The sequence below is a fragment of the Nanorana parkeri genome, unplaced genomic scaffold, assembly GCF_000935625.1.
Source record: "Nanorana parkeri isolate BGI_ZX_2015 unplaced genomic scaffold, ASM93562v1 scaffold3005, whole genome shotgun sequence".
NCBI classification, from domain to species: domain Eukaryota; kingdom Metazoa; phylum Chordata; class Amphibia; order Anura; family Dicroglossidae; genus Nanorana; species Nanorana parkeri.
Genome location: NW_017309273.1, coordinates 17,007 through 30,784, shown reverse-complemented (window position 1 = coordinate 30,784; position 13,778 = coordinate 17,007). Strand labels below are relative to the sequence as shown.

The 13,778-nt window shown below is 46.9% G+C and overlaps 1 protein-coding gene across 1 annotated transcript in view; it reads right to left on the bottom strand.

The window, feature by feature from the left end:
- LOC108802644 (zinc finger protein 850-like) overlaps window positions 1-13,778 on the bottom strand; it is a 52,246-nt gene that overhangs the window by 24,950 nt on the left and 13,518 nt on the right. The window contains exons 3-4 of the mRNA XM_018574501.1: window positions 6,238-6,922; window positions 5,651-6,069 (exon numbers count right to left, since the gene is read on the bottom strand). Of these exons, the coding sequence (XP_018430003.1) occupies window positions 5,651-6,069; window positions 6,238-6,922 (1,104 nt within the window). The remainder of the gene's footprint in view (window positions 1-5,650; window positions 6,070-6,237; window positions 6,923-13,778) is intronic.

The window sequence follows — 13,778 nt, the reverse complement described above, 5'->3', positions numbered from 1 at the left end:
CTCCTCATTTGTTGGTCACATGACGTTATATTGGGGAATGGAGATGGACCTTCATATGGTGTACAGTATCTCCTCCTCATTTGTTGGTCACATGACGTTATATTGAGGAATGGAGATGGACCTTCATATGGTGTACAGTATCTCCTCCTCATTTGTTGGGACATGACGTTATATTGAGGAATGGAGATGGACCTTTCATATGTGAATGGCTTCTTCATTATATGCTAATTACTTACTTGTGTCCATATGTAGAGAAGATTCCTCCTGCTTACTTCTCATAGTCATCTCCCCCTCCTCCATAGACTGCTGAGCTCCACTCACCAACGTCTCTTCTTCTTCCTCTTTAATCTCAACTTTGATGTCTTTCAGTTTTCCACCCTAAACCCAGAAAAAGAATAAAACACTGGGCGCCAATAACAAGATACATTGAAAATTTGTTGTCTCAGATCTTAAGCACTTTCGGATTTACAACGTAGCAGATACGTCCTAAGAAAGAAAGTTTCCAGGACGTATCTCCTACGCCAAGCTCCTCTCCCCCTGCCAGTGTTGCTGGCAATTACCGGCTGTAAAAACGACAGCTGAGAATTGCTTTGTATCACATAGCTAGGGACGCCAATCAAAATGTAGCCGCTCCTGCTTGATATGACATCTGCAGAGAGGCTACAAGTGTAATCGAGTAACTACAGTATAATGTTTCACTCACATGTAGATCAAAAGCGTGACATTTAGCTAAAAGAAGCCCAAAATCAGCCCCAATTAACCCCTTCCTCCCCAACTAAAATGATAAATAAGTCATTTTTAAATGATATACACCGAGTTCCACCTACCTGATCATGGTGGGGGATGGTGAGATCTTCCTGGGTGGGATCCCGGGAACACAGAGGACGGGGACATCTCTCTGGTGGGTTCCTCTTACTGGATCCATCTGTAGGAAACACACACACTGACTGAATACATTGTTTCTATGTGTGTATCAGATGATGGGGGATGTAGGCGGAGCCTCCGTACTGCTCTCTCCTCTTACCCGGTGATGTGAGGGGCGGGGCATTCTCCATCACCACGTCCTTGTAGAGATCCCGGTGTCCTTCTAGATACTCCCACTCCTCCATGGAGAGATAGACAGAGACATCCTGACACCTTATAGGAACCTGACACACACAATGATACAGTCACCACCCAGACACACCCCTTGTCTGTTCCTGGACCATGTCCCAGAATTCCCGGCACCACTCACCTCTCCCGTCAGCAGATCAATGATCTTCCTGGTGACTTCTAGAATCTCCTTGGCTCTGGTCACCTCTGTGGTCAGGCATTGGGGTGGAGGCTCTGTGATGGGTGATGTCCCATGAAGACATCTGGTTGATATTGGCTCCCCAGATGCGTTCTTCACTAATTTATAATCCTGAGCAAAGAAAGATAGAAACAATATTACTACTGACCTCCCAGAATCCCCCTCACCTCTCCGTTCAGGTCTGTGTTTTATGTATCACCCTAACCGTCGGGCTCCACTCATCCCAAGACCTCCTGCTCTCCAGCTCCCTTGTCAACTCCACCAATGCCCACCTCCAGGACTTCTCTAGAGTGTCTCCCATCCTCTGGAGTTCTTTACCCCCAACCTGTCCGTCTATCTCCCACTCTGACTGCCTTTAGGCGATCCCTTTGGCTCATCTCTTCAGGGAAGCCGATCCCACCTCAACCTAACCGCTCAACCATCACATTCTCATACAATTCATCCCCCACACAGCTCCCTCCTCATGTATCACTGGCCCCTCCCTTTTAGATTGTAAGCCCTCAGGGGCGGGGCCCTCCTCGCCATCTTGCCTTGAATTGTATTGTGATTGTCATGTCTTCCTTATATTGTAAAGCGCTGCGCACACTGTTGGCGCTCTATAAATCCAGTATAATAATAATAATGAATAGAGATCAGAGTGACGTCATGTGACCTCTCAGAATCCTCCTCACCTCTCCGGTCAGCAGGTAGATGATCTCCAGGGTGAGGTCCAATATCTTCTCAGTCATGTGACTCGGCTCCTCGTCTATCCTCGTTGATGTGGTTATGTGATCATTACAGGACGCTCCTCTCTCCATAGTTCCGACACCTCAGACCGCTTCGGATGGGATAATAATGTTCTCACTTATCAATATCTCCAAGTGAAGAAAAAAACCCCAGAGACCCTCAAAGCCGTAATCATCATCCTCCTACTATCCTCGTATCATTGTACCTGTCGAACATGTTAGTAACCTTGTAAATAATTTTTTTTTTAAATGACAAGTTCTACAGAGGCGTTCTTATGTATTTGTATCATTTGCTGGAGGTAAAAGAATATGGAGGACGGACATGAAGGGGGGGGGTTACCGGGTGTAAATATAAAATATTTTCATACCTCCTGTGCTGCCAGTTCCAGCAATGTCTCCTCTCTACTTCCTCCCAACTCACCTCTGACCTCAAACCTTCTATTTATATGTGACATCACTTCCTGTCTGTGATATTACTTCCCGTCTCCTCCTGGTATCACTTCCTGTCTGTGGGGTCACCTCACATTTAGTGAGATGACCACCTTGTGTGGAATAGGGGATTCAGAATGGGCAGGGTTAAGCAGGCAGTCATGTTCAAAGTCTTTAAGGGGGTCCGTGACATCAGTACCATGTGGAGGGCGTTCTTTGCATCCACCGGACATTGGCTGAAAAGACTTTGCTCTTTGTCGGCAACGCCATAACCCGCCTCCTCCTCCTATCCTCTCCGGAGGTCCCTTTGTAGAGTCAAATGGGTTAACTCTACAATCGGGTACCCCCGTTTACCAATTTAGATTGTGAGGGTCTTTTTTGGGGGGTCCAGGAGGAGAGCAGGTTCTGCATGTGGAGGTTGTAGGAGGAGAGAAGGTTCTGCATGTGGAGGTTGTAGGAGGAGAGCAGGTTCTGCATGTGGAGGTTGTAGGGGGAGAGCAGGTTCAGCATGTGGAGGTTGTAGGGGGAGAGCAGGTTCAGCATGGGGAGGTTGTAGGAGGAGAGCAGGTTCGGCATGTGGAGGTTGTAGGAGGAGAGCAGGTTCTGCATGTGGAGGTTGTAGGGGGAGAGCAGGTTCTGCATGTGGAGGTTGTAGGGGGAGAGCAGGTTCTGCATGTGGAGGATGTAGGAGGAGAGCAGGTTCTACATGTGGAGGCTGTAGGGGGAGAGCAGGTTCTGCATGTGGAGGTCGTAGGGGGAGAGCAGGTTCTACATGTGGTGGTCGTAGGAGGAGAGAAGGCTAGGTTCTGCATGTGGAGGTTTGTAGGAGGAGAGCAGGTTCTGCATGTGGAGGTTGTAGTAGGAGAGCAGGTTCTATATGTGGAGGTTGTAGGAGGAAAGCAGGTTCTGAATGTGGAGGTCGTAGGAGGAGAGCAGGTTCTGAATGTGGAGGTCGTAGGAGGAGAGCAGGTTCTGCATGTGGAGGTCGTAGGAGGAGAGAAGGTTCTACATGTGGAGGTCGTAGGAGGAGAGCAGGTTCTGCATGTGGAGGTTGTAGTAGGAGAGCAGGTTCTATATGTGGAGGTTGTAGGAGGAAAGCAGGTTCTGAATGTGGAGGTCGTAGGAGGAGAGCAGGTTCTGCATGTGGAGGTCGTAGGAGGAGAGAAGGTTCTGCATGTGGAGGTTGTAGGAGGAGAGAAGGTTTCTGCATGTGGAGGTTGTAGGGGGAGAGCAGGTTCTGCATGTGGAGGTTGTAGGAGGAGAGCAGGTTCGGCATGTGGAGGTTGTAGGAGGAGAGCAGGTTCGGCATGTGGAGGTTGTAGGAGGAGAGCAGGTTCTGCATGTGGAGGATGTAGGAGGAGAGCAGGTAGGAAGGTCTAATTTGTTCTAGTACAAGGCCAGTGTGGGCACATGTGCATGGGCCTATTGTGGCATGTGGCTCTGCTTAGGGTGACTGCCAGACACATTCATGTGCATGCGTTGTGTCTGCACCTTGTGGCGTGTGCCACGGCATCCATAAATTCTAAGAGTTGTGCGAGTGCCTAATGGCCTATATGAACTGTGACCATGAGGAGTATAGCCAAGGTGGTGACAATGGGAATATTGTATGTGGCTTTTGTTGTGGACTCTCTATGAACTGAGCTCATTCCCATCACCAATGGAGGACTCTCTATGAACCGAGCTCATTCCCATCACCAATGGAGGACTCTCTATGAACCGAGCTCATTCCCATCACCAATGGAGGACTCTCTATGAACCGAGCTCATTCCCATCACCAATGGAGGACTCTCTATGAACCGAGCTCATTCCCATCACCAATGGAGGACTCTCTATGAACCGAGCTCATTCCCATCACCAATGGAGGACTCTCTATGAACCGAGCTCATTCCCATCACCAATGGAGGACTCTCTATGAACCGAGCTCATTCCCATCACCAATGGAGGACTCTCTATGAACCGAGCTCATTCCCATCACCAATGGAGGACTCTCTATGAACCGAGCTCATTCCCATCACCAATGGAGGACTCTCTATGAACCGAGCTCATTCCCATCACCAATGGAGGACTCTCTATGAACCGAGCTCATTCCCATCACCAATGGAGGACTCTCTATGAACCGAGCTCATTCCCATCACCAATGGAGGACTCTCTATGAACCGAGCTCATTCCCATCACCAATGGAGGACTCTCTATGAACCGAGCTCATTCCCATCACCAATGGAGGACTCTCTATGAACCGAGCTCATTCCCATCACCAATGGAGGACTCTCTATGAACCGAGCTCATTCCCATCACCAATGGAGGACTCTCTATGAACCGAGCTCATTCCCATCACCAATGGAGGACTCTCTATGAACCGAGCTCATTCCCATCACCAATGGAGGACTCTCTATGAACCGAGCTCATTCCCATCACCAATGGAGGACTCTCTATGAACCGAGCTCATTCCCATCACCAATGGAGGACTCTCTATGAACCGAGCTCATTCCCATCACCAATGGAGGACTCTCTATGAACCGAGCTCATTCCCATCACCAATGGAGGACTCTCTATGAACCGAGCTCATTCCCATCACCAATGGAGGACTCTCTATGAACCGAGCTCATTCCCATCACCAATGGAGGACTCTCTATGAACCGAGCTCATTCCCATCACCAATGGAGGACTCTCTATGAACCGAGCTCATTCCCATCACCAATGGAGGACTCTCTATGAACCGAGCTCATTCCCATCACCAATGGAGGACTCTCTATGAACCGAGCTCATTCCCATCACCAATGGAGGACTCTCTATGAACCGAGCTCATTCCCATCACCAATGGAGGACTCTCTATGAACCGAGCTCATTCCCATCACCAATGGAGGACTCTCTATGAACCGAGCTCATTCCCATCACCAATGGAGGACTCTCTATGAACCGAGCTCATTCCCATCACCAATGGAGGACTCTCTATGATCTGAGCTCATTCCCATCACCAAGGGAGAACTCTCTATGAACTGAGCTCATTCCCATCACCAAGGGAGGACTCTCATTGGTAAAAGAGGAGTTCAGAACAGAATATTGTAAAGTGTTGAAGTTTCTGATTTATTTTACAAACAATAAGTAATTAGCACAATAAAACAAAGCTTGAATCTAAATTAAATCTTTTATAACTGAAGATAAATCATATACATCAAATGTTTTTCTAATTAAACATTGGCTGGACAGAATGAATTTTCTGGTGTGAAATAAGTGATTTTTTGTAGCTGAAACTTTTTCCACACTCTGAACATGCAAAAGGGCGATCGCCTGTGTGAATCCTTTGGTGGTCAATAAGATCTCCGTTCTGAACGAAACATTTGCCACACTCTGAACATGAATAAAGGCGCTCACCGGTGTGAATCCTCTGGTGTCTAACAAGTGAATTTTTCTGAATGAAACATTTCCCGCACACTGAACATGAATAGTCCCGCTCACCTGTGTGAGTCTTCTGGTGCAGAAGTAGTACATTTTTGTCAGTGAAACCTTTCCCACACTCTGAACATGCAAAAGGATGCACACCTGTGTGACATCTCTGGTGTCTAAAGAGGTCTCTTTTCTGAATGAAACATTTTCCACACTCGGAACATGAATAAGGACGCTCGCCTGTGTGAATTCTTTGGTGTCTAAGAAGATTTCCTTTCTGATTAAAACATTTCCCGCAATCTGAACATAAAAATGGGCGTTCCCCTGTGTGAATTTTTTGGTGTAAAAGTAGTATATTTTTGTCAGTGAAACATTTTCCACACTCTGAACATGAAAAAGAATGCTCACCTGTGTGACATCTCTGATGTCTATAAAGGTCTCCTTTCTGAATGAAACATTTTCCGCATTCTGAACATGAATATGGACGCTCACCTGTGTGAATTCTCTGGTGTCTAATAAAGTTTCCTTTCTGATTGAAGCATTTCCCACACTCTGAACATGAATAGGATCGCTCACTTGTGTGATTTCTCTGGTGCTTACGAAGGTCTCCTTTATGAAAGAAACATTTCCCACATTCTGAACAAGAATAGACACGCTCACCTGAGTGTCTGCTTTGGTGGATAAGAAATGCTGTTTTCTTGATGAAACCTTTCCCACACTCTGAACATGAATAGGGACGCTCACCCGTGTGTATTCTCTGGTGTATAACAAGTGCATTTTTCTCAACGAAGCCTTTCCCGCATTCTGAACACGAATAGGGACGCTCACCCGTGTGACATCTCTGATGTTTAAGGAGGTTTCCTTTCTGAACAAAACATTTCCCGCACTCCGAACACGGATAAGGACGCTCACCTGTGTGTATTCTCTGGTGTATAACAAGTGCGTTTTTCTCAATGAAACTTTTCCCACACTCTGAACATGAAAAAGGACGCTCTCCAGTGTGGCATCTCTGGTGTTTAAGAAGGTTTCCTTTCTGATTGAAAGATTTTCCGCACTCTGAACATGCATAAGGACGCTCCCCCGGGTTATTTCTCTGGTGTAAATGAAGGTTTCCTTTCTCAGTAAAACTTTTTCTGCACGCTGAGCATGAAACAGGACGCTCACCGGTGAGGATTCTCTCTTGTGTGTGTTTTCCTTTCATGGTAAAACTTTTCCCGCACTCTGAACAGGAATGAGAATGCTCACCCGTGTGAATTCTCTGGTGTCGAAGAAGCTTTTTATTATCTGTAAAAGATTTCCCGCACACTGAACATGACAAGGAACCCTCTCCTGCGTTTTCTCCTTCATGGGTTAAAGGAGAATCATCGGGATTAGGTGGATCTGTTGATTTTTCCGCACTCTCAGATCTCAGATGTGTATCTGGAGTAACAGTCTGTGATTGGTCAGAAGATTCCTCAGGATTAGAGGGATCCATCGATGTCTCTGAATGGGAATGTCTGTGATGTCTATTATGAGTACTGGGATTCACTTCTGGAGAATGTTGCGTGAGGTCCTTATCTTCTGGAGATGACATAAGACGTCCTTCTGAGACCTTCCAGACATGGAGTCCATCTGCTGAAAAAAACAAATTTTAAATAAATAAAAATGTTTAGAGAGGGGGGAGGGAGAGAGAGAGAGAGAGAGCAAGCCCAGTTTAGCCCCTCCCACAGTTCTGTGAGCAAGCAATAGTAGGGAGTAGATAATGAGGACATAGAGATGGGACCCGTGTCCCTTATTGTACGCCATGAAAATTATTTTACTGGTAAGATCGAAATCCTCATCGTGAATGAAGGGACACAGGAGTGTTCAGGTACACCGGGATGTCCAAAAGAAGTCCAACTATGAGGAGGGTAGAAAAGGAACATCAAACAGGTCCAAGTGAACAACGGGCTAACAGATGGGGCTTATGGAGCCAACGGAAGAACCCTACCACCGAAGGTGGCATCAAAGGAGGCCTCAACATCCACCAGGTAGAACATATGAAGATGATGAGATGATTCCAGATGACTTCCTGGAGGATTTCCTTTAGAATCCAACCAAACTCCTGTAGGGTCTGGAGAGTCTGAAGGACATTGAGGGACAGACTGTTCATGGAGAAGAAGGTCCTCCAGATATCCCACTACGGGGATGCCCCTGAGAGCAAATCAAGACAGAAAGTGGCATCAAAAGGAGGCCTGGGCATCCACCAGGTAGAACATGTGGACAGAAGACCAGGCGGCGATGAGATGATTCCCTTTAGAATCCACCCAATCTCTTGCAGGGTCTGAAGGACATTCAGGGACAGATTGTTCCTGGAGAAGAAAGGTCCTCCAGATATACCACTATGTGGATGCCCCTGAGAGTAAATCAAGACAAGAAGGTGGCATCAAAGGAGGCCTGATCATCCACCAGGTAGAACATGTGAACATGATGAGATGATTCCAGATGACTTCCTGGAGGATTTCCTTTAGAATCCAACCAAACCCTTGTAGGGTCTGGAGAGCCTGAAGGTCATTGGGGGACAGATTGTTCATGGAGAAGAAGGTCCTCCAGATTTCCACTATGGGGATGACCTGAGAGCAAATCAAGACAAGAAGGTGGCATCAAAGGAGGCCTGAGCATCCATCAGGTAGAACATGTGAACACAAGACCAGGCGGCGATGAGATGATTCCAGATGAATTCCTGTAGAATCCAACCAAACTCCTGGAGAGTCTGGTGATTAATGGACAGATTGTTCCTGGAGAAGAAGGTCCTCCAGACATCCCTCTATGGGGATGCCCTGAGAGCAAATCAAGACAAGAAGGTGGCTGGTCCTTTGGTGAAAACCCGAGGTGCAGTGGATAGACCAAAAGTAAATTATTTTACCGGTATGATCAAAATCCTCATCGTGAAAGAAGGGACACAGGAGTGTTCAGCTACATAGGGATGTCCAAAAGAAATCCAACTAAGAGGAGGGTTAAAAACGAACATCAACAGGTCCACGTGAACAACAGGCTAACAGATGGGGCTCATGGAGCCACCTGAAGAACCCTACGACCAAAGGTGGCATCAAAAGGAGGCCTCAACAGCCACCAGAAAGAACATGTGAACAGAAGACAAGGTGACGATGAGATGATTCCAGACAGACTGTTCCCGGAGAAGAAGGTCCTCCAGATATCCCACTACGGGGATGCCCCTGAGAGTGAATTAAGACAAGAAGGTGGCATCAAAGGAGGCCTGAGCATCCAATAACTAGAACATGTTAACAGAAGACCAGGCGGCGATGAGATGATTCCAGATGACTTTCTGGAGGATTTCCTTTAGAATACACCCAATCTCTTGCAGGGTCTGAAGGACATTGAGGGACAGATTGTTCCTGGAGAAGAAAGGTCCTCCAGATATCCCACTATGTGCATGCTCCTGAGAGTAAATCAAGACAAGAAGGTGGTATCAAAGAACTCAGGTCCATCCACCAGGTAGAACATGTGAACATGATGAGATGATTCCAGATTACTTCATGGAGGATTTCCTTTAGAATCCAACCAAACCCCTGTAGGGTCTGGAGAGTCTGAAGGACATTTAGGGGCAGACTGTTCCTGGAGAAGAAAGTCCTCCAGATATCCCTCTATGGGGATGCCCCAGAGAGAAAATCAAGACAAGAAGGTGGCATCAAAGGAAGCCTGGGCATCCACCAGGTAGAACACGTGGACAGAAGACCAGGCGGCGATGAGATGATTCCAGATGACTTCCTGGTGGATTTCCTGTAGAATCCAATCTCCTGCAGGGTCTGGAGAGTCTGAAGGTCATTGGGGGAAAGACTGTACCTGGAGAAGAAGGTCCTCCCGATATCCCACTATGGGGATGCCCAGAGAGCAAATCAAGACAGGAAGGTGGCATCAAAAGGAAGCTTGGGCATCCACCAGGTAGAACATGTGAACACAAGACCAGGCAGCGATGAGATGATTCCAGGGGTGACCTGAGAGCAAATCAAGACAAGGGGGCTGGTGATTTGGTGAAAACTCTAGGTGCAGTGGCCAGACCAAAGGGATTGGCAACACATTGGTAATGTTAGGGATGATGAGCTGGAAAGATGGAGACACACAAGTGTGTTTGATGTCTGAGGAGGCCAGAAAGTCTCCCGGATGGAGCAATGACCAACCTGGGATTCCACGAAGGAATGCGTTGAGAATTCAGATTAAGATCTAGAATGGAACAAACAACCCTTCTGCTTTGGGAACGGTTAATAGGTTTGGAGTAAAAATTCCTTCTCTGAAACATTGGCTATGACCTCTTGAGGAAGGAGTTGTGGAACAGCAGCGTAGAGGTCCCGCATTTTTCACGGCAATGTTGGCAAATTGGACAGATGTAGCAGGGCGGGAGCAGAGTTAAACATTCTAGCTGGTAGCCCCTGGATGCCACATTCTGGACCTAAAGCCAATCCCTCATTGTGAGGAAGACTCCTTCATGGGCTTAGAGGATATAGAGGTCCAGGAATTAGGGCAGAATTCCGGGGATTGACTTTTCGGCATGACGGTCTGGGAGAAAGGACCTCTTCTTGGCCTTCTAGATGGAGGAAGTGCCAGACTAAGGCTTAGCCTTCTTCTGTTGGCTGCAGTGCTGGACCAGCAATGGAGAATTAGGCCGTGGCTTCTAATGTCTTATCTACCTGGTCTACATTGGAATGTCATCTACAGGGACGGTTAAGATCTTGGTAAGACATACAAGTGATGGAGTCCCACCAGGGCTAACCGGAAACTGCGGGGTAATGCAATCTCTGACTCATCACTAGAGGCAACTGGGTAGAACAAGTACTGTCCCGAAGGATCAGAGGTGGTGGTGTGCTGAGGAGATGGTGGGAAAAGGTGTACTCTGAAGACTGCACATGAAAGGGGCGGGCCAGTAGTCATAGAACCTCACCACATTCAGAAACCAGCAGAACAGAAACCAAGAATAATGTCCGGCACAGAGCTCCCCTCTTGCTGCCAGCCTTTCACCAAGAGTCTTCCAGGTGGTGCCATATCTGAAAGAATCCAGTGCAGCGTTCGGCAGCGGGAGCTCCTGAGGTCACCAGTTTGGACAAACAAACCAAGGCTCCCATAAGAGCAAGGCTTGAACTCACCACAGTGGTGGTACGGAGCCCACCAATCAGGTTAGAGACACAGGCTTGGATTCAGCCTGCCCCATCCCAATAGTCTTCATCCCTCCGGTTGCCATACTTCTTAGGAGGTCTTCAGACACAGGCTCCACCTGTACAGCACTTTGCATCCAACAACCACATTGTAATCAAGGCCAAGGGTTGTCTAGAAGAGCACAATGAGTTCAGTGCTTAAAGACATGTTAAAGGGCTGCCGTGCTTCTTATCACAGCAGGGGCCAGTTATGGCCACCAAGACTAGGCCAAGAATCAGCCTATCTGGAAAGCTGTAAAATGGGCTCATTGGCTCTACAGCATCTGAAGAAGCTTGCTTGAAGAAAGGTTTGGGGACATGATGTTATATTGAGGAATGGAGATGGACCTTCATATGGTGTACAGTATCTCCTCCTCATTTGTTGGTCACATGACGTTATATTGAGGAATGGAGATGGACCTTCATATGGTGTACAGTATCTCCTCCTCATTTGTTGGGGACATGACGCTATATTGAGGAATGGAGATGGACCTTCATATGGTGTACAGTATCGCCTCCTCATTTGTTGGTCACATGACGTTATATTGAGGAATGGAGATGGACCTTTCGAATAGGTTTCTGCATTTAGTGTTTATGACTTACTTGTGTCCGTATGTAGAGAAGATTCCTCTTGTTTACTTCTCACAATTATCTCCTCCTCCTCCATAGGCTGCTGAGCTCCACTCACCAACGTCTCTTCTTCTTTCTCTTTATTCTCAACACTGACGTCTTTCAGTTCTTCATCCTAAATCCAAACAAATAACAAAATGTAAACATCTGTGAAGGAAAAAGTAACTTTCAGTAACAGCAAATAAGATAGAAGGAAACTTTTTCTGACATATATATATATTATTTAAATATTTTTGTCCCGGATTTATCCACCTGATCATGGTCTGGGTTGTTGTGAACTTCCTCCTCCATAAACTGCTGATCTCTCCTCACAAACATCTCTTCTTCTTCTTTAAACTCAGCTTTGAGGTCTTCACCCTAAACACCACAGATGATAAAATACAAGAACAAGAGATTACATAGAAGAATGTCCCAATTCAGTTCCGAATCTATTTTCAATTTTGAATGCCTAATTCCACCTACCTGATCATGGTGGGGGACGGTGAGATCTTCCTGTGTGGGATCCCGGGAATACAGAGGACGGGGACATCTCTCTGGTGGGTTCCTCTTACTGGATCCATCTGTAGGAAACACACACACTGACTGAATACATTGTTTCTATGTGTGTATCAGATGATGGGGGATGTAGGCGGAGCCTCCGTACTGCTCTCTCCTCTTACCCGGTGATGTGAGGGGCGGCTCATTCTCCATCATGACGTCCTTCAAGAGATCATCTTACCTCATGATGTGAAGGTCTACAGGTCCTAAATCTTCACTACATATATGTACACATTGTGTTTCGTATTGAATACTTACTTGTGCTGATATCCAGAGAAGATTCCTCCTGTTTAATTGCCATCATCATCATCTCCTCCTTCTCTGCCGGTTGATGATCATTCACATACACCTCCTCTTTTTCCTCTTTGACCTCAACTTTTATATACATCTGTTCTTCATCCTAAACCAACAGAAGGATAGAAAAACCATCTTCAAAATGTGACCACCAATAGGCTGAGAGTCTATAAAAGAGGATAATATCATACAGTGAGGAGTCACATTTGTGTTCCATCTACCTGATCATGGTGGGGGATGGTGAGATCTTCCTGGGTGGGATCCCGGGAATACAGAGGACGGGGACATCTCTCTGGTGGGTTCCTCTTACTGGATCCATCTGTAGGAAACACACACACTGACTGAATACATTGTTTCTATGTGTGTATCAGATGATGGGGGATGTAGGCGGAGCCTCCGTACTTACCCGGTGATGTGAGGGGCGGGGCATTCTCCATCACCACGTCCTTGTAGAGATCCCGGTGCCCTTCTAGATACTCCCACTCCTCCATGGAGAGATAGACAGAGACATCCTGACACCTTATAGGAACCGGACACCAGTGGCGACTCTAGGAACAATATATAGGGGGGGCACATAAGATACTTTTTTTGGGGGGGCACTAATAATTTTCACCACCAAATCATACCACTGAAAAAAACCTATAAGTATATATAAATAAAAGATTACAAATATGAGAGTAATGCGGTATGCAAATATATATATTTCTTTATCGTACAATAAAAAGGTATGTGTATGTAGACAGATGGGTTAGACTCAGGGCCAGAAGGGTGGGGTTTAATGTCTCCCCCTTTCCCTCCTGTGCGGCTATCTACCATAGAGTGCTGGGAGTGATGTCATTTCCTCCGGGCACCGTGGAGATTGTGGGCGGCGGTGGATTACATGTCGCAACCGATGAGAGCTGATTTAATTGCGGATGTAATTGGCGCCCGGTGGTTGAGACATGTAGTCCAGTCCCGCCTACAATCCCGAATATCGCCAGGCGCCGATGCCATCCGCAATTAAATCGGCTCTCAGCGATTGCGGTGTACAGGATTCGAATCCCTAATTTAGCAGGCAGGGGCGGATCCAGAGTCATTAAAATGGGTCTGTCATCCACATTGCACATTACTATGTTTTTTTGCTGTAGAGCTTTGTGATACACATGATCCAGGAACAGAGTTGAAGGATGGAGGGCCCCAGACTGAATCTGGGTGGGATCCCGGGAATACAGAGGACGGGGACATCTCTCTGGTGGGTTCCTCTTACTGGATCCATCTGTAGGAAACACACACACTGACTGAATACATTGTTTCTATGTGTGTATCAGATGATGGGGTATGTAG